The following is a 27,471-nucleotide window of genomic DNA, read 5'->3' as shown; positions in this document are numbered from 1 at the left end:
AATGATCGATCAATTGTTCTAACCTGCTGTTTTCTGTTTTCCTGCTGCTTCAGTCGAGCTGCTGTGTCCTGATGTTTGAAAAACCTTTTTTCTCATCTTTGTTGTGGTTAAGAGGAACAGTTAGATATAAAAACATGCATTTTTGTTCTTGAGTTTTCATCTATTATCACAAGTTTTGTGCTTTAACTTTTAAACCTGCTTTAGCTTTGAAACTGCTGCTACTCAGAAGCGTCTGAATCAAATCAAACTTTATTTATAAAGCACTTTTCATACAACATTAATGCAAAGTTGCCTGTGGCGACATAATGAAACATAAATTGACAACTGAGTAAAACTCAAAAGTATAAATGGAAATAGAAGCCAAAGTGTAAATCTGGCCTGATCCGGCTGTGAGGAAGTTATATTTTGGTGATTTGACCACGCCAGGGACCAACCTGGACGTGATCACAAAGGATGCCACCACAGGATACCCTGTGAATTTAGCAGCCGGGTCTGAGAGGTCCCGCCTCAACGACATAATTCCACCAGAAGGGATGGTCGCTCCTGAAAAAAACACTAAAGATTGATCATTAAATGAGTAGACCTTAAAAGAAAATAGTCACAGAATCAGTTGAACATGAATAAAACGTAAAAAGAAAAAAAGGTTAACCGCAGACATCCCATTTTGGGTTATATTACCACTTTCTACCTAACTGGAGCTCTGTTAAAAAGAAATTTAAAAAAGGCATTTCAAACAACAGCTCTGGTCTTAAGAGGTTATATATCAAATAAAAGTCTACATTTCAACTAGAAAGGTCGGTCCTGAGCCTTCCTTTAAAAACATGAACAGTGTCTGCTGCTCTCTGGGAACTGCATGAACCGCATGAAATGTCCAACTGTTCCTCAAGAAAGCCGCGTGACTCTTCCTGCTCTTGATTTTAGAAAACGGGTCCAAATCTTTGAAGGATTCATTCATATCCCTCCTCTATGTTCCTGCAGTCGTAAACATACGATGGACCTCCAGGAAGCGGCCCTTCGCAGCAGTTGCAGCCTTCTGTCCCCCTGTGACCCTGGCAACTGCCTGGCCCACCAGCCTCACCCCCCCGGGTCCTAACCCAGCCGCTCCAGGCCGGACCCCGGGACTTGTACCAAGACTCACTGGATGGGTCTCACCTCACCCCAGCACCCCAACCCGGTGCTCCCGCTGCTCCCTGGACTCCGAGGACCGGCGCCGCCTGGTTACCCGGGTCACAGAGGAGGGGCAAATGGTTCTCGCCTTCTTTGAAAGTGGCGTGACAGCAAAAAGCAGCAAAGGAGCGAGCAGAGGACTAAATCATCGCTCTAACTTAAAGTTTTATTTATTATTAATTTATCATTGTTGGTTATTTATCTCACAGTTTGTAATCATCATAACGGGTTTTTTTGTGTCTTTTTGCCATAAATCCAAGCTTTGTTTGCTGCTGTGGTCAAGATGAATGCATTTGTTCAGAGGAAGAAACAAAAAACTCCCAAAACACCAAACTAAAAACATTTGATTTTTTTTAACCATCCAAAAGAAACCATCGATGGAGTTTTTGCAGGGTTGTGTTTGACTTTGTAAAACAAACTAACGCGGTGAAATATTTTAGAGCCACTTTTTGTTTGTTGTGGTGGCTGAATTTCAACTACCTTTGTTAAGTCTGGAGTAACTTTGGATGCTTTTTCTGCATCTAGTGCATGAAAAGGAATTTCTACTGATTTTTGTTGGGTTTTTTTTAAAAGCTGAATGGGATCATATTTGTTTGTCTGCAGCGTAGGAGATTGAGATCAGTACTAATTCTGATGGTATTTATTTTTTCTTTTGCCTTTGAATTGCACTGGTTTAAATGCCCACCCAGAATTTAACACAAGTCAAAAAGTAAGTGTGGAGTTATTGTCATATCATTGTTGTTGTTTTTCATTGTCTGTGTTGGCAGAATCCCAGAAAATCCCTGGCCAGATTTTCTGAGCGACATGTCACTGGAAAGGACATTTTTGGTTTCCCAAACTGCACTTTTCTGTGATCGTGACATTTTGCTCGCCCATAACCAGAATGCAGTTCTGTACAAGCACAATTATGTACCACACACATCACAGCAATACAGCTGCATAGGTCAGAAAGTGTCCGCACGAATCAGTTATTAGCGAGAATTAACCAGCAAGAAAGATTTTTTTTTAAAGAAAGTAGGATGGAGTCAAATCTTTTTCCTGGGACAAAATATTGTTTCATTTTGAAACTTTGCATTTTCCCACAATTCTTTACCTGTCTAGATATTGTACACCTTAAATTCTCCTTTTGTGCAGTCATAGTTTTGCACATATAGCCATGCAGCATAAACCACATAGCCAGTATTGTTGTAATGACAGCATTTCTTTGACGATGTACACTTTGTGTTACCAGTGTAGCCTCTTACTTTTGCAACTGTAGAGTGATGTAGACTTGTGAGTCTCCTCTGAACCACCTCTCTGGACACTTTGTTTGCACAGCACTGATGTGGACTCAGAGAGGAATGAGAGCCGAATGCTGTTCTACTGTAGGTTTTACACTCTGTCTACCATTGAAAGCAGTGTTACGATGAACTCACAAGAAAATAAGACCTGTCTTTTGTTCCTGTTTGCTGTTTAAATTCCAAAATAATAAATTAACAGAAAAAAAATGCATTTGCTGAAACTGTGAAGAACCACTGAACAACGACTGCAACGCAAACAAATCATAGAACGCAGGTGTGAGGAAATAAAGCTAGGAATTATTAGGAAATATAGCTTTCTGCTCCAAAATAGATGCAGCAACACTTGAAGTTTAAGATGCGAGCAGCGTTGTATGGCCCACAGCCGCTAACTGCCCTTGCTGCTGCTCCCATTGCCCCTTTTTGCCTGCCCTCACTGGCTGCTGTACGCCCCTCACTCACCCCCTCCCATCTGCCGTCCTCCTCTGATCTGTAAATGAATGAAAAAGCACTTTTTCCAAAATGTGTTTATTTCCATAGCGATCAGTATATTTTTTGGTCGCCTGGGGGAGACGAATGTCCTTTCTAGACAAGTAAAGATTTGAATTTCTTTCCTAAAATGGTCATATTCTATGTTGTATCCTTTGGGTCAGCTTGAGCCAGTGTATTACATTTTCACAGTAATGCCAATGAAAAATGTGCGAACAATAGATAAATGTCCCGTTTGCGTGTTCGCCACGCTAACGCCGCTCAAAATCCACAAACTTTATTTCTGATAATTTTTCCCAAGTAGCTTCCAAATTATTCTATATTCATGCAATACCTAGGAGTTTAAATCTGTAGCTGGTAATAACTTTTTGGAAAACTCAAAATGGCAGCATTCTCCCAGGTCTCCCAAGGTCAAAGGTCAATGACACTTCAGCCGTTGTTGTAGACTGTTGGTGTGTGTGTGGAACTCTGTGAAAATCGCTTCAACAAGTTATTTATTTATTTATTTTCAGAAAAGGGGGAAATGTGAAGATTGCCTAATTTCACACTTTGCCACAAAGCGGCTGCCAATCTGTAGGTCCCGTGGCCATCCCATAATAATATCAGATCTTCCTGTAGGCATCTCAGTGTGTGTTTTGGGTTCATTGGTGGATTTTGAAATATTTTTTCTGAGAGATTTCGGCCACATTCTTTTCTTCTTCATTCTTTGACGGCTTCTCCTGCTGTGACGTCATCTTTTGGCTACTATGCATGCAGATTCTGGTGATTTTCTCAGTATGAGGAGGGAGGAAGAATCGCTAAAATAATCTGGTCCTTGCCATCGGTGCAGAACTGTCCAGTTTCCGTTTTTGTAGGTCGGAGTTCTGATTATTCCTTCTTTTCATTAAAACGTGTTTGTAAATAAAGTTTGACCCTGAATAACCCACTGGGCCAAATTTGAGTGCTGTTTTTATTTTTTGTGTGTCTGTTTTTGCTACCCAAAATAAACAATAAAGTCAAGTTAACTTTAAAGCTCAAAGGGCAGAAATGTGTTCTGCATAGTTAAAAGAACAAATCAATAAGTAAAATTCTATCTTCATATGAATCAGTTTGCAGCTGAATATGCAGCAAAATTTCAAAAAACGATCTTCATTTTCTTCTAAACACACAAAAAAACATGTATGTGATTTCGGACTTTAGTTTGTGTTTGACCAGATTTTGTGTCCACTTGGGGATTTCTTTTTCCCGTTATTTTCGGTTCTTTAACGTTTCTCTTCACTCTGGAACGCTTCAAACCTCCAGAACCGCTTCGAAGAAGCTGCGTCTGGACAGGAAGGTGTGCGTAAAGCGCGCGGCTGTGCGTCAGCTGCCCACGCCGAGTGAGGGGGGGGAGTGGGCGGGGCCTAGAGGAACACACGCGCTAAGGTGACTTTAGTGGCAGAGCCGCGGATCAGTCCGGTCCAGTGAGCCGCTGTCAGCTGCTTTAAGCCGAACTTCATTGGTCTTTGAGATCCAATCAGGCTCGCGCATGCGCAGCTTGGACGAGCTCTCCCTTTCTGCTTATTTTTTTTTGTCTGGAAATAACTTTGCGTGACTTGTTCCTAAACATCTGAAGGCTGGACGATCATGTCTCTGAAGAAAATGGACAACTTTAACAGAGTCGCTTTTCGGAAGAAGTACCGAAGTTTGGACTTCGCGGAGCGAAAAGGTGAGAATTACCTGGAGGGCTTTCATTTCTCCATGATCTACCACCTGTTCCGTTTAGGGGTTAAACTGTCGGCTCCAGTGGGGTTTTATGAGTCCTTTTATGGCGGAAGGCTGTCATTAACCATATATGTATCCTTCGTTGTTGTTGGGAAAGCACAGAACAGCCTAAGAGCACACCCACATGCCTTTATTTACACACTGCATGACAGGTATGAGGACTGAGAGCGAGTTCCAGCCTGCTGCTGTGGAACCAGCATCTCTGGGCTGGAGGGCACCTTTTCTCATCACTGTAACTCTGGAAAGCACCACTTCTGTGGAGACCTAGCTCTTTTCTAGTAGAAGACCTGGAAGGAATCACTGTTTTTGCATTCAATGTTCCCTTTAAAGGTTTTTCAGGTGATCTGTGCTATAAAAACTGCACAGAGATGTCTGATATGATGATGGATGATTAAAAAATACATGGGCAGCAGTTTAGCTTGAAGATGAATTTAAAAATAACCACTCACCAAAAAGAAAACCTTTTTTTGTAAAACTATACTTGACTCGTGTTGAGATGTGCAAAAGTGTTTCTCAGTAATATTTAGAAAAAGATATAAATAGGACATGTGACACCATAGGTGTGAAGATGAAGAGAATCTCCATGGCAGAACGATTCGCTTTGGCATCGGAGAGTCTGATTGGACCTGTTGGATTTTATTAGGAGCTGCCCCTTTCCAAAGAAAATTGTGTTTTTAACATGTTCTTGTGGAGGACATATATGAAGAAAATTAAGCTTAAAATTGCATTACTGAGGATTTCTTTGCTGAAATTGTTGTGAATCAGGAGCAGATTAAAAAAGATTTTATTTGTGACGTAGAAGATGGGCTCGGTGGGCGACAGGTTCCCCGCTCCGCTCGACTAGAACCATGTGGGTGTTTAGTTTTTCTCGTGGGAGCTGGATAGCTCCAATAATGCTCGCCAGCAGGAGAGAATGTAAACGGAGAGCTCTCACTTATGGATGACAGGAAGAGGAATCAGGGTTGCTGTGCAACAACGGCCCAGCCAAAAACCTATTTTGGCTAAAAACGTCCTGATCATAATTAAAAGACCACTGGGAACGCTTTGGAAGTGGCTAAAAAAGATGATCGGAGTGGGACTTTAATGGTGTTGGGGGTGGGGGGTTGAAGCTTTACAACCTCTGCATCCTTTTCAAATGTATCCAAACGAGACAAAAACATTACAGATGTTAGAAAGAAAAGAGGAATAAAGGTCACATGTAGAGAGGAATCCAGATTCTCAAGCTTCAATGAGATGTTAAACAGGTGGTTGCTTCATTTTAACTGTGCAAATAAAACGGCACCTTTGCAAAAACTGAATTTTAAAAACTTCTTTCAAGAAGAATAAGGAAAATTGTCTTGTTTTAGTTTAAGAAAATATGTCTTATTAACTAAAAATGTTTATGTAAAAATAAGATAATCTTGATTAAAAACATTTTTCTGACCCCTTTGGCAGATTTTTATTTATTTTTTTTGCTTATTTAAAGAAGATTTTTATAACTTTTAAGATTTTTTTGACTTGCTTATAGCGGGGCCAGTTTTTACAGTGCATTATTGTGTAGTAACTATCTCCTGAAAGTTTTGGTTGGAAGTGTTTTGAGATCTTTGAAAAGCCTCCTTCTGCTCCTTCATAAAAGGAAAATCCAAACGCATGGGCTGCCAGTTTTCAGTCTGCAGGTTCTGTCCGGGCACGAGCGGCTGACACTCCAGAGGATCTCTTCTTATCTCCTTCCTTCATGTTGGAACATGAAGACTAAAGTGTTTTCCAGCGTGATGTGAACTTTGCGCTGCAGCTGACGGCAAAGACGAGGGCGGATCTTTAGCCGCTGAGCATCAGCTCACAGACATGTCAACAGACATCACCTGCTGAATTATCCAGAGCGGACAAAGTGGGTTCAGGATCTGTTTTTCACGACTCTAGTGTGGACTGAAGGGGTCACGCACTCCCACTTCCTGGACTGTTTGCTCAAGGAGGGCCCATTAAAGTCCTCAAACTGCTGTTTAATGACTACTAACCCTTTCAATGTTTTGAAGCTTTTCCATCTAATTTCCATAATAAATAAATTAGCGGTTTCCTCTGAAAGTAAACACTTTTTTTTAAAAATCATAATTGCTGCTCAAAACAAGTTATTTCCTGTTTTCGTTCCACTGCAGCTGTTTGTTTTGGAACTCAAAAAGCATGAACCCTAACTCGTGATGTGCTTTCATTAAAGTTTAACTAACAAAGTGAAAACATAACTTTTAATGATCCCGCTTATTATTCCTGCCTGACTGAACCTGCAGACGTTTCCCTGAATTCTGGATCAACTCCAGTATCTGGTTGGATTTAAGGACCTTTGATAGCCTGCTTTTCCTGTTTGTGGACATCATTTAGAGTCATTTTCTGACCATTGTTTAGCTGAAAACAATTTTCCTTCATTTTTTTATGTTTCTCTTTGAATCTCATCGGTCAAAGGGGTAGAAGTTACGTCTGCATGATTGCTGTCTCTCCATTTCAGTTATTAGAGGAATAGCAAAGCATCTCATGTTCATTCTGGTTATTATAATAGAATTCACTGTTGTAGATTTAGGAAGCTTCAGCATGAGTTCTCTTCCTCATACAAGCCATCCTTTACTGAAATGAGCAGACAGAGTTTTAAAATAGAAATCTACCATTTACTGAAGAGCCCACAGATCAATTATAAGGACAATTTCTATTCTAAATCCTTTAAAAAAACAAGTACAATTTTGTCTGGCGAGCTCCAAAAAAGTACATCTGTGATTAAAAAGTGCAGCAGGTCTGATTAACTCTACTTGCTGAAAATGTATTTTTAATTAAATGTGATCATAAAAACAGCTTCTTTAGACCAGAATGGCATTGATGTAGACAAACACATTTATACTGTGTAGGAGTCTGGGTGAAAATGTGGTGAACATTTCCAGTTTAACACCTCTATGCCATTAAATCCAGGAAGTTGAATTATGCAATGGGATTACGTTGCTTTAGCACATAGATGCAAGTAGATTATAACATGAGGCTGTTAAAATTATATTACAGCTAATGATTGCCTACAAACACTAGTGTAAGTTGGGAACTTTTGGACTTAACAACCAAAAGGAACACTGTAAAATAATTCTAGGTTGGCTGAGCTTAAAATAATTTGCTGCCTTACAAGATTTATCACTAGCAAATAATTGGATATAACTGAAACTCGTCGTTACGTTTCTCTGGCTAAAAAAAACAAGTTCACATGACCTCTTGCTTTTGTTTTGGCAAATTTCCTAATCCATAGAGAGCGGTTTACGTCCAGCTCCAACCAAATGAAGTCAATTCAGTCGCCATATTTTTTGTGATGTAGACGCTGCCGTGTTGGGGCCAGTCATCGTCAGTAAGCAGCGATAGGTCCGAGTTGGTCTTCACCGTCGTTTCTATGGCAACCACTCTACAATCAAGAGTGAGCTTGTTGGAAGGGCCAGCAGGCTCCACCTGCTTCTATTGAGGCATTCAGTCGGTCAGTTAATAACTTGAATAACTTGAACTACAGAAAAAATATTGTGGGGAAAAAATGAGGATTATCAAGATGTTTAAAAAAAAAAAGTATCAGGGCAAGAATAGTTCTTCTGACCAACAGAACCAACCGACTGAGTATCAGCTGTTTATTTCTCCATGTAAGTCTATGGGATTTTGGCTTCTTGGTGCCACTTCCTGATTGGAACGCCAGGGGGGAGGGGCCACTCAGTCCAGCTCTCATGTATAGTCAATGGTCTCAACTCACTTTTTGATCCAATTCAACAAATTACTTAAGTGACTTAACTCACAGCTCAATTGAAATTACCGATAAATTACTTCACTGTTGTTGATCCAAAAAATTATTTTATTACTTTATTTATCTATTTATTTATTAAGTTCTCATAGCAAAGCAGTAGAACATGCGAGTTTTAAGTTGGAGAAACATGATACTGAGTTGAAATAATTTGATTAGATTTAATCAATATTTTAGGATTTTCTAATTCAATGCAGCCGCCGGGGTTAGAATGTGACACAAATCTGACTGATTTTATATATTCATGTTTCTCTCTGCTTATAACTTGTACCATTTTATTTCCTTATATTTTCTTTACTAAAATTGATATTGGTGTATATGTCACTGACAGCAGCAGGGGACTGGGTTTTGAATTTGTTTGTATTATGTTTTAAAACTGAATACTCAATAAATATATAAAACACTAGAATATGATACAAATCAAAACAAAGAGAGATGTCTTCCTGAAATAACTACTTTGTCTAGAACAAAAAGTACTACCAAACATAATTTTGGATTAAAGACAACCTTAATAATTTTTTAAACTATTCATTTCTATGAAAGATCAAGACATCCCAGCAGCCCTTTCAGTCCCTGCATCCTTTCAGCTTCATTTGGTCCAGCTCTCCTTCTTCTTGTTATCTTTTATAGGCATTAAAATGCAGTTATTGTTCATTTCCTGTAGCTTTACTTGCTCGTTGCTGGTGTTTTTGAGAAGGCAGCTGCAGGAGTCCAACAATGGAGAATTGTGTTTCCTTGGTTGCTAAGAAAGAAGCTGTGGGTCTGCATGAATCGGCGGCTGTGTGGCCTGCTGCCCGGCTGGGTCTTGGCTTTGTTTCGCTGCACTGATGGTCATTCATCCTGCAGTCAACGCTCTGACTGTCTGTAATGCACTTCCATAATGCTGCCTTTGTGCAGCCCAACATGATTACTTTTATCTATGAGACATTCGCTGCTGTTCATACAAAATGGACATTATCTTAGTATTGTGTTTAAGTTTATTGTGGAATTTTCAACAACAACAAAAAAGCTTAGACTGATAACGAGAACAAGCCAGATTATTCACGCTTGAGTTGGCATCACAATGAAAACTTTCTCATCTTTTTGGATTTAACCCTAAAGGTTCTGTTGAAGCCAATTCTCTAATTTACTTCAAGCTCAGAGAATGTATTTAGTTTAGATTGGATTTTTTTCCAGTTTGTATGTAGACCTGTGTTTTGAAGCAAGTATTTAAGCTTTTACAGAGAACACAGAGCTTGAAGAAATTATACTTTAATTATGAAATATTGTTTTATCCGGGATCTTTCTGGGAAGTACGTGTTTTGGTGGTTTCTCTTTCCATTTATGCTGCACTAAATTTGTATTTTACAGTTTTGCTTGAAAACTGTTCTATTCTTGATTTCATGACGAAAGCTGCACACAGTTTAGGGCTGTGTCAAGCAGCCACTATGTACATTTTGCGCATTTTTCGCGATACATGGCAGAACAGGGGGAGAGGTGTCGTGTTGATGCAGTTTCAGAGATGCACCAGCAGGTGGGGATAGACCCACAGAGATGTCCTCTGTTGGAAATGTTGGAACTTTCAGTGCAGGACTTTCAATGATTCAATTTTTATAATTGTGTTTTTGTCTATGTTTGTCAGGTAAAATGTCAAACTTTAATGTGATTATGTAGGGAAATGCCATTCCAGACATTCTTAGGCGATGGTTTCTCAGTACAAAGAGGAAACCAGCTGTTTATATCAAAATGTGACAACCTTTTTTTCCTGAGAAAAGGATGTGTGTTGAAGAATCAACACTTCCTCCATTTATCTGTGAATTTTATATTGTATATATTTAGTTTCTGATGCTGCTTTATGAGTTTATTTGAGGGAAACCTGAAGCTTTTTCCAGGTTTCAGAGAGGAGACGGTGTTTTTCTCTCCATGGACCAGCTTAGAGCTTCCTGGCTGTGATGCTTGTCATTTCCTCCTCCTGACTGGCATTGTTGAGCAGAAGAGCTTTTCCACGCAGACCTTCATTTCTGTTAACACAGCTCACTGTGAGCTACAATTTCTGAACCGCCCAGCTGGACTGATGGACAAAGAAACACTTGGAGGGAGGTTTTTTTTGTTTTGGATTAGAAGATTACAACATTTAGGAAACTCCTTTTGCAAGAAGAACAGATGAGAAATTGCTTCTGGATGTTTGAATCATCTCATTAAGATGTGTGACTTCATTGGATTACAGCACACGTGCATCCTGAGGGAGACTCATCCTCACATCTATGTGCACTGAAGTAGAAAAGACAAGGCAGTAACTGACAGAGGGTGAAGACTTTTTCCATGAGAAGTGGACCTTTCCTGCTCGTCTGCTGTACTTCTTCTTCTTCTTCTTCTTCTTTTTCTTGGATTCATCATGGACCGTGGTCGTTGGAGATCCAGTCTGAGACGGACTGACTTCGGGGAAACTCCAAAAGAGGAGGATCTGTTTGATTAGCTGGAAGTACATGTCGGGAGCCTTTAAGGGGGCTGACGATGAAACGCCGACGGAAATACTGGTTCTGGAGTCGGAAAAGTAAAACTTCAAAGACTTGTCTTCTCTGCTGTTGTGGTAAGACCTGGAAGCTTCTCACCTGCCTTTTATAAACATAGTCGGATGTGGAAAAAGAATCTCAGAACTTCCCTGTGTTTTTTTCGCCCAACACTTGGGCTTCATGCTTTGATGGTGGAGATGCTGCTGCTCCTCAAGTAAATGGTTTCCTCCTATCCTCCTGTTACTTCTGTGAGGTTTTATTAGCAGCACCACAGAGTGGAGCTTCTCGTTGGCAGTCTGTCGATTTACCGTCTGCTTCGCTGGTCTCTGTGTGAACTGGCATGCTGCTGGGTAGCAGCATGAGAGAAGGCCTTTAAATTCACCACTCTGGACAGAAAGGGAAGGTTTTTTTCTTAGAGGCCTGGGAACCACGTCCCCCCCTTTCTTAAGACCTTCTTCCAACCACTCTGGCCTTTTGGCAGCTTCCCCAGCGGCTTGTTGGGGGGCAGACTCTCAGCTGTGCCGCCTCCCTTCCAGTGTGGCTGCTGAGCGGAGCTGAGTGTTTAAGAGCCAACCAGAGGAAACATTGTGAGGCTTTCTGCCCCGTTTACACTGACAGGAAGGAAAAGGCTGGGAACACCAGCAGGCCTGAGTCCTTTCAGCACATCCTTTGTGTTTTATAATGGACCTAGGGTGCCAGTAAATCGGTGGTCTAATTATAAAAGTCTTGTTTAGTGGTGATCATGGGACAGATCTGGTCATAGTATGAATCTCAGATCTATTTTTGTTGCTCTGTTTGGCTTCCTTCCCCTAGATTTAGCTAAAAAAATACAGTTTTTAGGTTTAAAGTTGTAATATTTTGTTGATGCCAGGCGATCTGTGAGGTTTAAAGAGAAATATGAACAAAAATGGATTCAGTTTAGCTGCAAATTTCCTTTTAAAAACAGGATTATTGTTCTCCACAGACAGCAACTGTCTTTTCTTCTCCTGCTTGTTGATCGGTGGTTGTGAATGATGAGGAATCAGCTGTGCCGTTTGATCACGGATGCATTTATGAGCTGGCGTGAATGCATGAAGGAAAGACAAACTGATTTATTTTTCTACAAAACTATTAAGCCATAAGAATAGGTTACTTTTGGTTTTTCTTTTGTAAAAATAAAAAGTATTGGATTGAAGTGGCTTTAGATTCTTGAACATTATTTTAGAAGTTGTTTTTTCTAAAAAATGAAACATTTGAGAAATAAAGAGATAAGATGGCTCATTCGGTTGGGTCTAAATGTATGACTTATTATCATATTTCAAAGATATTTCCTCATTTCATTTAAAAAAAAAAGAACTTTTGTAAACCAGATCCAATAAAGCACTACTCATGTCTAAAAAAGATGGATGCTAAAAGTTGACATTTGATTTAACTTTTTCATGTCTGACTCTTATATATGTATATATCTTTTTTTATTATTCTATAGTGTTTTTTTTTCTATTCAAAATTATGCTACATGCAGTCCTGGATAAAAATTTTAAAAGCGTATAAGAACAGTGGAAATCAGAGACAAAGTTGCAAAAAACTGAAAAAAAAATTAAGCAAAGAAAACAAACAAACTTAACTACAAAAGTCACAAATGAAAGGTAGAAATACAAAAGTTTAGACTTAAATACAGTCAGGGGACAAAACCATCTGAGTGCAAACTTGAGAACAGGAACAAAAAAAACACAAAATGAACTAAACATTCATAAAACCAGGAAAAAGAAAACACAGGAAAACATCATTATGTTATTATTTTGACTAAATAATGATACAGATTTTTTTTTCACGTTAAAACATTGTAAGCATTAAAATGTATATTTTCTTCTTTTCTGTTGGTATTCTTTTAACTCAAACGAGTCTGCTGCACAGAATTATTTACCAATCTGTAAGTTAAATCAGATAATATACCTGAGAAATCAGGTTTCACTATTGGAGCTGCTTATCTGCAGAGAATATTTAACTTCTTCCGATAATTTGAAGTGTTTCCAGTTGGATTATATCATCTGGATTTTAGAAGCCAGCATAAAACAAATAAATGTACATAGTCTTTCTTCTGTCACCTCATATGAACTTTCAGGGTCTTCACTGTCTTTGAGCTAATAAAATTTATAATCTAATTCTGTCCTGCAGCAGTCAGAATGACAGATTCGCATTTTAAGGATCAATTCTTTGCAAGTCTTATTTCTTACTGCACATTGGAGCACAAATTTCGTTCCCGTCACCAAACTCTCTCCAAAAAGCGATGACATCACAGCGGGCGAAACGGTAAAAAAAAATCAACGAGGCCAAAATCTCTTATGGGGCTCGAAAAAGTATTTCAAGATCCACTAATGAAGCCAAAACACATGTGTCAGGCATATTCAAAGGAAGTTTTGGAACTATTATGGGATGGCCACTGGACATACGGGTTGGTGGAAATTTTGTGGCAAAGTGTGAAATTTTGTTGATTTTTAACAGCTTCCCACAAAAATGGGGCGGGAAAAAAAAAACTTGTTTGAGCCATCTTCACGAAATTGGTAAAGTCTTTAACTATTACCAAAGTTTCATTGACCTTTGACCTCGGGAAGAGGCTGCCATCGATCACTATCAAAAAGATTTACCCTCAGTACCTTCCTAAAGTCCTTCTAAGGATTTCGATCTATCGATTCCTAACTCCTCAAGCACCATTGGGGAGCTACTTTGGAAAAATGTTGGAATTAAAAGCGATTACATGTGATATGAGCATATTGGGAATGTGGGCGTGGTTGACAAAAAACCTGCGTTGGCAAGATAATCCAAAAGATTACTTTTGCTGGTTTTCCCAAAAAAATGACAGACCTGTTCGTCACATCCAGATGACCAAAACATAAATTGGTTGCTATGGAGATGAAACCAACACAAAAGCTGCCATTTTGAAAAAGTGTTTGTGACGTGCAGCTCTGAACAGGTTGGCATGGGCGCAAGGGCATAGTGAAGGGTGGGTCAAAAGGGGGCGGCAGGGGCAGGTAGCGCCTGCGGACCATACAATACCATTAAAATTGTTGATTTATTATAAAAGGGCAGTTAAATTAGCAGAATAAAGGCTGCAGAAGTCAGTTTGCTGCAGGCTTTTGTGATGCATCATCAGTTTTTTTTTTTTTTTAATTTTATTCTCTGCATTTCCACCATATAGGGTGACAGCGAGCCACAACTGAGGCGGATCCCAGAAAACTCATCAATCAGCGGAGTTATAAACATCCAGACATTTATCTGTTGAAACCAAACAGCAGTAAATGAAAATAGGACTGTTAAATGATGAAAATATAATTATATGTAGACCTTGGAGCTGAACGTAATTTTTAAAAATCTCTGCAACAGCATTGATTTACTCATACAGATCAATTCAGCACTTCCAGCGATGTAAATGTGGTTGATTTTTCTGAGTATTGTAGCTGCAGCTCCCTCTTGATACCTTTAATGAGGTTTTGTTCTATCCCATACACACATTCCAACAAAGCCTCTGTGATACTTTCAGGAGCGTTGGATTATTTATCAGCATTAATTGTTCCTATCAACCCGGTTTGGGGGTTTAGTCGGGATTAGGGTGGGATTTTCTCTGTGAGGGTAGATGAGAACGATAAGAGGGATAATGAAAGCGTTAAAGTGTCTTCGGCTCTGCGGAGGCTTCCTCACTCTCACTAAACTAATTGTTTAATCAATGTGTGTCTAGATAAACTGCATTAACCCCCCTCCAGCTGCAATTCTTAGCAGGTTGGCAGGGACCACAGTGTGTGGCCGGATGGGAACCAGCAGAGTGTGATGCTTGTGGGCTGATGTCGCCTCGTCGCCTGCTGTGCTCTGATGACAGACGAACTGCAGAAGCAGGATTCGCACCGTTCACCTGTGCTTGTTTTGTTCTTGTTGCTTTTATTGGAGCTGAACGGAACATGGTTGTGTGTGCGGACAATGCTCGTCGTTCATCGCTGACCTTCTCGACGTTTGCGGTGCACCATGAGGAGGAGGGAGTTGACGAAAGCAGCAGGGGCTCTAATTTAGTCTGTGCCAAACCGTGTGTGCATTGGCAACATGCATGTGAGAAGACAATGTGGGCCAAGTCATGGGTTCTAGTCTTCCTTCCCTTCCTTCAAGTGATAGAAAATGAGCTGGAAACCACATCTGCAGCTTTATAAGATGGACTGTCTGTTTGATAGACGAAGAGGAAGGGAAGTGACAGAATATTTACTCACAGAGCTGCACAATGGGGCGGATTTCTGCAGAGATCCGACCGAAGGCAAACATTTGTAACAAAAATGTAGTGGCACCATGAGAAAATGAGTTCTGCATCATCACACAGGTGGAATATGAAACATATAAAAGACTGAAAATATTTACTATATATTACATATGTACCAGCTATTTGTGTATTTTTGTCAGCTGTTTGCGTGTCCAACATGTGTCCATTGCTAAACGATGATCTGACTTTAAAAGTGGTTTTATGAAGCCGACTTTACATCTAACTTACATGAGTAAGTGTAAAGTAGTGTCTTCAAGGTTCTGTCTTTAGTAAAAATTTCAAAATAGTGCAACAATTTAGGCTAATATCAATTTGTTTAGCGTGCCATGGACTGGCAACCTGTCCAGGAAGAACGGCCCAAAGGTAACCGGGATAGGCTCCGGCTACTCAGCGACACCTAGCAAGGATAGTTTTACCATTATTATAAAAGTTATAATACTTAGAATTACTTGGTGTGTTCATACAGAGAACGCTTTTGCAATCTAACCAGGTCATAAAGTTGTTTGTATTGGCAGTTTCTAGCAAAAACAACTTTTTTATGGTAAATGGCGTATACTTGTATAGCGCATTTCACACACTGGTGGCGGCTCCGCTGCCGAACACTGACACCAACCTTTCACCAGAGGAAAGGTGGGGTTCAGTCAGTGTCTTGCCCAAGGACACTTCGACACATGGCGGGAATTGAACCTGCACTCTTGCAATCAGAGGTCAACCGCCCTTCCACTGCACTGATTTAGTTTAAAATCCTTTGTAGCATAACAGATCTGGATGGAGAACTGAACCCCAATCAGAATTTCCTTTATTGGAATTGTATGCACAATGACTTTATATGATGCTCCCAAAGTGTTCAAAAGAACAGAAATTAGAAAGGAAAATAAATCAAAATTAAAAATACTGGAAATCTAAATTATGTACATCTACAGTACTTTCACTGAATCATGGTGGACTGTCCTGTTGACCATAGAATGATGTAGCATTGCACTTGAAAATAGAAAAAGAATCACCTATAACTGCACTTATTTAAACATATTTGCACATGTGTGATTTAATTGAATAAGTTGATATCAGATATTGCACTTTCCTGAACCACACATTGCTCGTGTTTGTAAGGCTACACTGTGGATTTTTTTTAGTGGTTTTTCACCAAACCATCAAAGCTCATGTTTTACAGGTTTAATAAATTCTCTCTATTTCTTTGTCTTAGGTCCGAACAAACCAAAATCTACAGTAAATGATTAAATAATCCCTTTTTACCAACAGAGGGAGCCTGGATGACATTTTGAGGAGAGTTTATATTTTTTTATTTTTTTTGAGCTGACATTCACAGCATGTGACAACCGCTTGATCTGTGGCTGCAGAGCTGAAAGGTCATTTGTTTTTAAGCCGTCTGTAAATGAAGCGGTTTATTTCTTTTATGTTGCTGGCGGTGCACACCAATGACAGGCATTATTTGCATCCTGCCTTCATGCATGATGCATGTCTCTGCGTGACAGAGATCCATACTTTAGCGTGCTCCCTCACAACGCATTGCTGGTTTTAACAGTGAATACTTAAACAGCCTGTTACTTACCATCTATAAAAAGTGTCACCATGGTAACAACAGGCAATTCTTCTGATAAGAATATGTCTGTGTGGGCTTATTTGACAGGTCATTGACTTTAAATATATAAATATACATACATACGTAAGATCCCTGGCATTTTTTATGGTTATTTTTTTTTAGTAAAATAAACAGAAAAGACAAATGAATTGTAGATAATAACATGAAATATATTTTTAAATGCTGAATATTTGTGATTTTTTTTTTAACCATGAATATATTTTAAACTCTAAAAAAAAGTGCAGAAATAAACACATGCAGCAGCGATAAATAAATGTTCCTCACGCGTCACTTTGGGTCGGAATATGAACTCCTGTCCTATTTACCCACAGCAACCCTGGAGATATGAATCACTGGATTAAAAGTCAGGACAATTTATATAAAAATATATATTATTTCATTACATTTTATGCATGTTTAGGCTTTACAGAGGTTTTATTTTAAAACGAATGCAGGAAATGCGGAGGTTTTCAGTTTTTCTTTCCAGTAAAATAAATCAAAGGAAGAATTTGCATCTCATATTTCCTGGTTCACCAGGTCTAAATAAGCCAAGGTGTGGTGAAGACGTCTGACTTTGTTCAGCATCCATTAAATTAAAGCTGATCCCTCTTGAGGGTTTAAAAATAAAAAGGGGTCCCCCCCTTCTGCCCCAGTTTTTAATTGCTTTAGACACATAGGGATCATTGCTGAAGGAAACCACCAATTTTAAACTCACCTCTTTTTAGCTCACACACTACAGATAGTTCACCATGATGCAGATCTCACACACGCAGGGCCCTTTGGAGGGAGTGTTGGGGGGTCGGATGCAGCTGTTGGTGGATTCAACTGCACCCCCTTTAGCACATGAGCACACATGTACACACCGGCAGGGTGGTGGTCTCGTCAAACCCTGTCTCCCGCCTCGACCTGGGTTGGATGGGCTGGTGCTGGGGGCGGGCTGGGGTGTCCAGGGGGATCCTGTACTCCACATCTGGCGGCTCACTTTCTGATCGGTGGGGGAGTCCATAACCTCTGAGCCGGGGGGGCTGTGTTCTCGGGGTGCGAGCAGGGTTCTCTGCGTTAGAGCACCGGGCCACCCCAAGAATTTTCCATCGTTGCTGTCGGTCTTGGTGGGGCTGATGGGCAGGCTGTCAGGGGGCAGGATGGGCTAGTCGTGGCTCGCTTCTGGGGGGGGGGCTCAGAACCCCTCATCTGGGCGGGGTTGTATGTCTCTGGTAGTTGGGGCTTGGGTCTGGGCCATGGACACCTGGGGGGAGGGGCAGGTCCCTGCATGGTTCGGGCCCCTGTCCCTACGGATGTAGGGGCATTACATTCCACTCCGTTTCCATGGTGGGGGTCTGGCACGCTTGTAGGGGGTTGCCCCCGAGCTTCTGTCTGTCATGTGCATGTGCACCAGTGGGGAGTGACGTGCAGCAGGAAGTCTTCTATAGATGCCGGGAAATCGAATAGATGTGATTAAGACTTGCAAACTGTTTTGTGTGTGTGTGAGCATTAATGCATGTAATGTAAGGCACATATGGCACCCATACCATGACCTTGTATTATTATCCACACACCCGCCTCCCCTCTCGTCCTGTCCGAGCGGCTAAAACTCGATAAAGTTCACATCTGTTACAGAAGGGGTTTACATGAACAAACTCCAAGAGTAGCAAACAACCCCCATTGTAAAAGCATCACACGTCCATCACAAGAGGCTCTCAGCTGCACTCTGTGTGTTCATTTGCTGGGCAGGACAAAAAAAAGCTCATCCCTCTCTATTTTATTGCAAAATTATATTTCATTAAACTTGATGCTTTATCTAAAGCCTTTTTATGCGTCTTACAGATTCAGAGATTTTTAATAAACAAAACCCCAAATCAAAGTTGAATCATTGAGTGCTCTCCTCGTTTATTACCACCCAGATTCACATCCAAAACAATGAATGAGAAAATAATGGCCTCTGAGCCTGGAGTAGAGCTGAGCAGCTGTTTCTACCTCTCGATTCTGAGCTGTTGAACAGTCATCCAGCGTTGTTGAAATATTTGGACAAATGAGCTAAACTTGCAGCGTGCCCATATGATTTCTGCACAGACGTGCAGTCCTCCCTCTGCTCATGGTAGAAATGCAGTGCAAGAGATTTAATAAATGCCTAAAAGTAGTTTCATTAATTTGGAAAACAATATACAAGTACAGATTTAGAACAATCCCTGTCAAAGCTTGTTGGTTCATTTGTTTTGGGGAAAATGTAGATACAAAATATTATTATGCTTATTATTTTTAACATGTATTTAATTTATTAACATCAAAATAATGCATAACATTGTAATAACAAATAAAATGATAAGTTAATAAATTAAAAGGAGCAGTGAATTCTCTCATCTGTTTTCCCAGCTGTTGGACAGGACAGGTTAAAAACATATATATATATATAAAAAAAAAAGGAGCAGTGAATTTTGCTTGATACTAGATACTATATATAAAATATGCTTAGCATCTCATTTGTAGTAAGACGTTTAAAGGCAGCAATTGTTTTTGTATTTTTAGTTTCTTTGTCCAGATTTCTCCATATGTTAAGTTCGTACACTGAAATCGATCTTTCCAACGGCGTTGTTCTAAATCGGGGTTTTCTAAATGTTTCATATTGTTTTAGGTCAATACGGCATTTATTGAATTGAACCTGTAAATTGAGGCATAACAATGTTTTGTGTGCTTGTTGTAATAAAGTAGGTCATTAATTTTTAGTACTTTCACATCACAGAATAATAAAAATGATGGATCTATTGCCTTTTTTTGCAATGTTAAGATTGGGGTCAAGTGTCAATATCACATTAATAAGCTCCAACTTTAAAAACACCTTCTGAGCTTAAAGACCCACTCTGATGAAAATTGTTTTTTATGCTTTTGACATATTCTTGTGGCTTTTTTCTGATGAAGGGCATATATATATACATAAAGAAAGAAAGAAAATTAAGCTTACACAAGCTCCGTCCTTCACTCTGTTGTGATGCATCCACTAGTAGACGACTAGATCCATGCACGTCTTTGTTTTCATCGACTGATCTGGCTCTGGAGACTTTAGGAATATTTATGTTGGAGAAGTGGAAGGAGACTGAAACGGTCTCTGCAGAAAGCATTTTCCCAGCACTCTGAGGTAACTCCACATATTCCAGGACTGTTTTGGTCTGAATTTTAACTCAGACAAAAGTGCGAAAACTGAAATGTAAAGTGATAGAAATGCATGTTTTGATCAACTTTGCACCATGAAATAAATAGTTCCATCCACCTTCAATCCCGTCTTCATGCACTTATGCATCTCCTGAGCAACAGTGCGTCTGCAGGAAGTGTCCTTAACTAAAGGAGCTACCACACACACGTTAAATGAAGGGCTGCAGATGTCCGGATGTCGTTATCACTGCCTGGACCCGCTACACAATAATCACAGTGTGGAGTAATGATGTGGAGTCGGATTCGGGTCTGAAGGAGTTTGTCTGAGGAAGACGGTGTGCCTGAAAAATATTCATACCTTGTTTGGTCAGGGAGAACATCCAGCTGTGCTGCTGCTGCGTTATTAATGTGATGGTGAAGAGAAATAAAAGAATGACGTTTTATGATGAAAGGAGGAGGTGTAACAGGAAATGAGGCGAGTGTGAGTTTGTGGATGGCTGAAGTGTGTGCCCTTCGTCGCACAAAACGGTTCACGCGTTCCACCGGCTTACGAAAGCTGCACTTCCTTCCATATGTGCGCCGCTCTCGCACTTTCTGCAAGTCATTTCAGAACAAGTCCTCTTCCTCGTCTGTGCTGAAGAGACTCGACCAACATCACCGGTTTGTCAGGAAAACATTGACAGACATGATTCATTATGTTTAACCAGGTAAAGAACATTTCAGATTAAGGTCTGTTTTTCAGGGGTGACCTGGCCCAAAGGTCTGCAGCACACAACAAAAAAACAACAACGGTTAAAGAAAGTAAAGAATTATAATAATAGAATAGCTATAAAACTATAAAAGAACAATTGACATTTAGGGGGTGGAATAGTTAGGAAACAGAAGAGGAACAAATTAAAAAACAGGAGCTGTTCAAAAGAATAAAATGTTACCGCACAAAGTGCCTATTTCTTGAAAAACTGTATTTTACCCTGAAATGCGTTAACATTCAGTGAAGTTTGCTTTTATTCCATAGAATTAAAGATCCCGCTTTGATGAAAATGGGGTTTTGGGTGTTTTGAACATGTTCTTGTGGCATTTTTCTTATGATGAAAGACATCTATAAATAAAATTAAGCTTATAACTGCAGTTCTTCTAGATTTCTAGATTCAAATCGTAAAAAGACGAAAAAAATGCTGTTTCAAAAAATGTGCTCTCCGGGCCACAAGCTCCCTCTCAGCGACGTCGAGGGAAAAGAGGGGCGGGGTTGCTCTGTGCGAATGCTCCCGTCCACAACTCAGACGTCTAAAAACGTCATAATCGTGATAAAAGACCCCTGGGAATGCATTGAAAATAGATCAGAAGACACTCGATTGATTAATTTTATGGCGTCTCATCACCAAATGGTTCAAAACTCACCACGTTGAATTTTCTGGTGGTTTCCTGCAGAACCACAGTGACGTAGCCAAACACACCTGTCAGCCAGCGCCTGTCCTGGTTTTTCACCTGCTAAGCTTTAGCCTTTTATTGGAGTCAGCTGAGATGAGGTGAGGTGACGCATGGCAGCTTTTCTTTTATTACAGCTGCAAAGCTGCAACCATATCCTCATTTCAGGAAACACCCACAGCATAAACGTGTGATTACAAAATTCAACTCTGCTGTTATGTTGGACCACAGAGAAGTGGGAGGAGACTGAGACGGCCTCTGCAGAGCAGAGCACTTTGGGGTAAATCCGCATGTTCTCAGGATTGTTTTGGTCTGGATTTTTACTCAAACAAAAATTAGAAAAGTGAAAATTCAACATCTGCACATAAACTGAATGCACATTTGGTTTGGCATAAAGTGATAGAAATGCAGGTTTTGATCTTCTTTGCACTATGAAATAAACAGTTTTTGTACTTCCCAAGTTCGCTCCTTCTATGCATGTTTCAGACATGGATTTAGTTTTTTGGTGTGAGAGAACTAAACCACATTTCACTGACTACTTCAAACATCTGCGAGCTCATTTAAAGCACTTCTGCACCTCTGAATAATATAACGGATGAAGGGTTAGATTCTATTAATCAACACTTCCTTCTGCTGACAGGGATCAATTTTTAATCTTCTGTCCAGATGCCCTGCTGCCTTTGTGCTCCCCTTTTTTGCTTTCAAAAGGAAGGGGGGGTTGTTTTGTGTCACCCTCGTGTCTATTAAAGCCACCACCAGCAGCAGCAGCAGCACGGACGGCAAATGACAACGGCTATTGGCCCCTTCCCCTCTCGCCAGCCCTCCCCTCCTTCAGCACAATGAGTCTGCTTGTCCATGCGACGCACACCCACGCCGGCATACAGAGGAGGCTTCAGTCAGGCACCGGGAGCCGCTCCCCCCACCACCATATGCCCCTAGTCTCTGCAGGAATGTGAATTCGCCCAAAAGGGGAAGAAGGGAGCGTTGCGAGTTGACTGGCAGAAAGAGGGCATCACCGCTGCGGGGCTGCGCGTCGATGCGAGGGAGGCGAAGGGAGGATGCAGCAGTTGCGGGCGAGTCTGAACCTGCCGCTGTGAGCCTCAGCTGGGAGGCAGAGGGGGAGCGGAGAGGAGGGAGAGGCCGCTTCCGTCACGGGATTTCAGTTTCTGCTCTTCGCTGCGCCTCAGCGTGCTGTGGCTGGACACAGCCTCCTGCTCAGGTCAGTAACCCCCCCACCACCCCACCCCTCCACCGGCTCGTTGTCAGTCCGTCCGCTTTCATCCGTCGAGGGCACAATGCAGCTTTTGGGGGGGGGGGGTAGCCGGCTTCACTAAAGCTGCATGTGATTCAGCTCTTCCCACATTTCTTTTTGAGCAATACAAACTCAAAATGCACACCTTCAATGTAACAAAAATTATATTTACACACCAATAAAATATCTATGAAGCCAATTGATTTTCTCCATGCTTTTACTAAAAGCTTCTTATTTCTATGTTCACTCTTTGGTAAAGGGTGCTTCAGATCCTAATAAGCTGTTTCTTCAGCTGTGGTTAGCACATTGACAGCAAAGGAGATGGTGTCAGTGTTTGTGTTGCTGTTCTTGCAGCTACCGAGCCGTCCATAAGCTCACAACACCCACTAAAGTTTCATTGTCATCCTGGGAGGAAGCTGCAGAAAATCGTAGCAAGGTTTCTATTTACAGTCAGGGAACTCGCAGATGACTCACAAATCAGCGGCTGACACCGACCAAACAAGATAACTTTCCAGTGGGTGGAAAGTTTCTCCTGAGAGTAAGTGTGGAGGAATCTAACTGGTCCTTCTTTAGCCATCATCTCCTAGAGTTTTAAGGCCGTGTCACTCAGCCACTATGCATATTTTATGCATTTTAGACTTTAGTGATACAAGCATGATATACATGTTTCTTCCATTTGGCATTCGTCGATTGACACAGATGTCTGTCCGGGGGTTCGCTTGAAGTGTGTTTTACGTTGTTTTTAAACAATTATTATTTTAATCTTACGCCATTGTGCATGACTTTTGCAAGATGTGCAAATTTGTGACCTTCCAGAACCGTTCCGCGTATGTCCTTGTATGTCTGATAGACTTTTATTGTCAGAAGTCAGAACTCTGTCACTAGTTCTAACCACACTTCCTGGATGCCGCACACCCGACTCTCCTTCATTCAAACAACCATAGCACACTTAAACACTCCATTAACTTCAGCTCAGTGCGAAGTATTGTTTGTGCCATTCCGCCTTTCTTACCGAGCGTTGTGTTTGGACCGGATGTGCTGTCTCCTGACCCTGATTCTGGCTCTGTTTGCCTGCCGCCTGCCCCGACCCTCGCCTGGATTTTGACCATCCTGTCTCTCTTCTGAGGATCTTATGCCTTTTATCGACCCCTGCCTGCCTGACCCTGATGTAGCTTGGTGGACCTTTAGCTGACCAATTTTCATCCGTGCAATATGCACAAAATGTACGTAGTGGCTGTGTGGCACAGTCTTACGACAATCGTGAATCAAATCCTGCAAAACTCAATCATTTCAGATCCGATCTAAGATCAGAAAATGCAGCTTGGAAGGAGTTTAGCATCGATATGGATGTTCTGCTTCTGTTCTTTTCCATCTAATGTGATGAAATAAGCTGATTTATTCTGAAACGGGTAAAACGGTCAAACAACGACAGAAAAAACAGGAATCACGTTCCTGAGACCGGTTCAAAAATATGACAGCAAGTGGTTTCTAAAGAGAAGTACAGAGAAAGAGGAAGAAATGCAAAGACAATAGAAAAATGCCAGTGTCTTCCAGGAGTCTGCAGAGGTACAGCCAGATATGCGGTAAAAATCCCGTCTGTTCAGTGACTCATGGTTTATATCGGTGGCCTCGTCATCACGGCTTTCTGCCTCCTCACCTTGTCTGCATTAGCTGCATCCCCATCACTCAGCACATTTTTCTGGCAGCCAATCATCTCGTCCCTTTGTCCTCAGCGGTTCGTCTTTCTCCTGAAGGTGACGATCTTTGGTTTTTAAGTCGGATGATTCAGAAAAACCTTCTGCACACCAGGATTTAGGCAACACTTAAAGCAAAAGAGGATATTTGTGTCCTGCTATTTGGTTAGACTTCCTCTGCGTTTGCCTGTCGGGAATCCAGCTTTGGCTTGGGGCCACTATGGGAGGCTGTTCTCCAGAAATGCTTTCGAACTGGCTGAGTGAGTGAGGGCTCCAGTCAGAAGGACTCATTCATGCTGAAAACAAGGAGGCCTTTTAAGGCAAATTAGCCCTTCTCTTGGTTTGATTGACTCAACATTTCTCCACCGGTTAACTCTTCTCTGAAGTAGGGAGAAAAATCTGTTCTGGTTGTCCTTAATTTCCTGGATTGATGACGAAACAGAGACTTTGTCATCACAAACTTTGACCCCTCACAATTCTGTTAGATATTTCTCACATGGTACACAATTTGTAAAAAAAAAACAACCTTGAAGTTTCATCCCAGTCCTCTTTTGATCTACTTATGAAGTGTTCCCAGTGGTCTTTTAATTATGATTATGCCATTTTTAGCCAAAATCTGAAAACCTTCATCATTTCCTAGGACCGTTTCTGCAGAGCAGCAGGAGTTCATTAGAATTCACCTCTGAGCTGTGGGCGGGACTGTTGGTGCAGAGCAACCCCGCCCCTCTACCCTCCCCGTTGCTGAGAGCTTGGAGCATGTCTATGGCTTGGAGCCTCCAGTGTTTTTTCCACGTCACAAATAAGATTTTTTTTGAAATGCACTTTTTTTGTCCTGATTTTACAAGAATTTGTATAAAGAAATACTCAGAAATACAACTTTAATTTTCCTAATACATGTCCCCCATCATCAGAAAAAGGCCACAAGAACATGTTAAAAAAAAACACCAAAAGCACTTTTCATCTTTTCTTATAGTGGGTCTTTTAGGGACTGTTTAAAACTGGTTAAAGCAACTAAAACAGATTTTCTGTGCAGGTTTCTATCCATGACGCTTTCTCAGCCTTTATTTGAACAAACCAAGCTTCTAAATCTGTCACAGACGCCGAACAAACATGAACTGATGCTTCGTTTGACCTTTCCATAGTGGATTCCCTTTTTGATCTGCAGATGTTTGTACCAAGATCACCAACTCATGAGGGGCAGTCTGTGGGAACTTCTCATGGGGCTATTTTTGGAGCTATTTCCAATCAGGAAATCGCTTTCTTTTTCTCCCAACCGATGGAAATCAGGAAAAGTGGGGCTATTTTGGGCATTTTACATGTTTTAGACGATTACTGACCTAAAACTGCATGTTTGTTCCACAAAACATATAATGAATTGAATTCAGAGATTTGGGTAGACAACGGCCTCTGTTTATTCTTTGTGCAGAGAGGTTTTTAGTCCTGGTCATTTTGTGCAGTCACATATCTGCAGCTCATCTGTAAGACCTTTCAGGGGCTGATGGGAATCAGCATTGCTGTTCATTTGTGAACTCTGCTGGGACTCCGTCAGACGCTGTAATTGGGCAGGCTAGGTATTGATTGACACATTCGGGAGCTCCGGCCCAGCAGCTGTGATCTTTTTTTGTTTTTATTTCTGGGTTTTTTTCCATGTGGAAGAGCAGGTCACGGAGGTTAGAGGAGGACATTAAGCGCTGGTGACAGAAGAAGTCAGTGCAGCTTGTGGGCGTTCTGAAGAAAAGGAAAAAAAACATTGGTGTCAAAGTGTGTGGGGTGGGAAAGAGAAATGACAGCATCGCTTGGATGATCTGTCCGTCCCTTTCTACGTGATGAGTCTGCACACTGTTGTTTGTACCTACACGCTTTTCTTTTGAAGACGTCAAACACGCTGGGTGTGACGTCCAGAACATACTTGAGTCTCTTTAAACATTAGAATTAGAAACGCATTCCTCACATTTTTGTCACGTTCTTAGAAGTTGGGTGACAAGGTGTCATCCAAAAGCGGTGACTCATGCAGGATCACGGCGCTGGGGTTCAGTCAGCTGCTGGCATGGCCTGCTCTCATTACCCCACGGGCCACTGAGCATGCTCAGATCATGCCAAGAGCTTATCTTGTCCTGCTGGTCAAATGAAAAGAGCATGCTGGGGAGCACGGAGGAAACATTCATTTTTCATGAGACACATGTTTAAGGAAGTGGAGTGAGAGGAATGAGTGTCGTCATTGGGTTTCCTGGTTTCGAGAGACTTATTTTTGTTGCTTATGTTTCCTTAAAGTCAGCTAAAAATGAGCTCATTCAGTTTAGTGCCTTGCTAAAGGACACTCACATGGACAGAGCAGGAAGCAAAGCTGTGACTTTCCAATCAGAGGTTCACCCTCCTACATGCCCAAGTATTAAAACATACCTTGATTGAGGTTTAGAATAAATGTATCGCAAGAGAGGAAAGAAAATGACCTAAACGGGTGGATAAAACCAAATGATTTATTATTTTTTGCCACAAATTTGAAGTACCAGTAGAAATCTCTTTTTTTTGCTGAAAAAGAATTTCGGTGTTCAAACTTGAAATATTGATGTGAATTTGCGACTTCAGTATTGATTTGACTCATGGGTAGCATTTAATTTCATGCACTCACCTCGGTCTTCTTGGTTATTTAACTTTTTTTTTTTACCTAACTTTGAGATTGTTCGCTTTTTTTCATGCTGATCCTGAATTATTTGTTGTTTCTTCCTTAAAACAACTTCTAAATCCTCAATTTCCAGCTTATTCATTTTATTAGGAAAACATTGTTGAGAGCCAGTTTAGCTCGTGCTGGTTTGCGGCGCCTTCCGTCCGTGAAACCCGGGTTCGACTCCAGGCTGCTCCCTGTTCCCTTCTCTACCTCTGCCGGTTCCAAGCCCGGTTAGAGAGGGTTGCGTCAGGAAGGGCATCCGGCGTAAAACATTGCCAAATTTACCATGCGACTTGTTCGCTGTGGCGACCCCTGATGGGAGAAGCCGAAAGTGGAAGGAAAAGGAAAACATTGTTGAGACGAGCTAAATTACTCTTGCAAAACGGATTTAAAGATCTTTTTTTTTTATTGCATGTATCTGACCGTCGTATCTACAGCATAAATGTCAGATTCCTTGGCCACCAAT

General features: G+C 41.0%; 2 protein-coding genes across 9 annotated transcripts in view; both read left to right on the top strand.

Annotated features, from left to right (window-relative positions):
- Positions 1 to 3,868, top strand: part of bicd1a (bicaudal D homolog 1a) — a 32,301-nt gene extending 28,433 nt beyond the window's left edge. For 3 of the 6 annotated variants that reach the window (XM_011476501.4, XM_011476500.4, XM_078949060.1), the window contains one exon: positions 979 to 3,868. In XM_011476501.4, the coding sequence (XP_011474803.1) occupies positions 979 to 984 (6 nt within the window). In that variant the 3' untranslated portion in view covers positions 985 to 3,868. The remainder of the gene's footprint in view (positions 1 to 978) is intronic. The other 3 variants (XM_020704274.3, XM_020704275.3, XM_011476502.4) reach the window with 1 other exon arrangement.
- A 450-nt stretch (positions 3,869 to 4,318) lies between these two features.
- fgd4a (FYVE, RhoGEF and PH domain containing 4a) overlaps positions 4,319 to 27,471 on the top strand; it is a 49,528-nt gene continuing 26,375 nt past the window's right edge. Inside the window, exon 1 of one of the 3 annotated variants that reach the window (XM_011476504.4) lies at positions 4,319 to 4,620. In XM_011476504.4, the coding sequence (XP_011474806.1) occupies positions 4,539 to 4,620 (82 nt within the window). In that variant the 5' untranslated portion in view covers positions 4,319 to 4,538. Of the gene's footprint in view, positions 4,621 to 10,443; positions 11,027 to 22,124; positions 22,614 to 27,471 lie in introns of those variants that run through there. The other 2 variants (XM_011476505.4, XM_011476507.3) reach the window with 2 other exon arrangements.

The sequence above is a fragment of the Oryzias latipes genome, chromosome 6 (assembly GCF_053564925.1).
Source record: "Oryzias latipes strain Hd-rR chromosome 6, Olatipes_Hd-rR_3.1".
In the NCBI taxonomy this organism is placed as follows: Eukaryota; Metazoa; Chordata; class Actinopteri; order Beloniformes; family Adrianichthyidae; genus Oryzias; species Oryzias latipes.
This window is presented reverse-complemented; position numbering and strand designations above follow the sequence as displayed.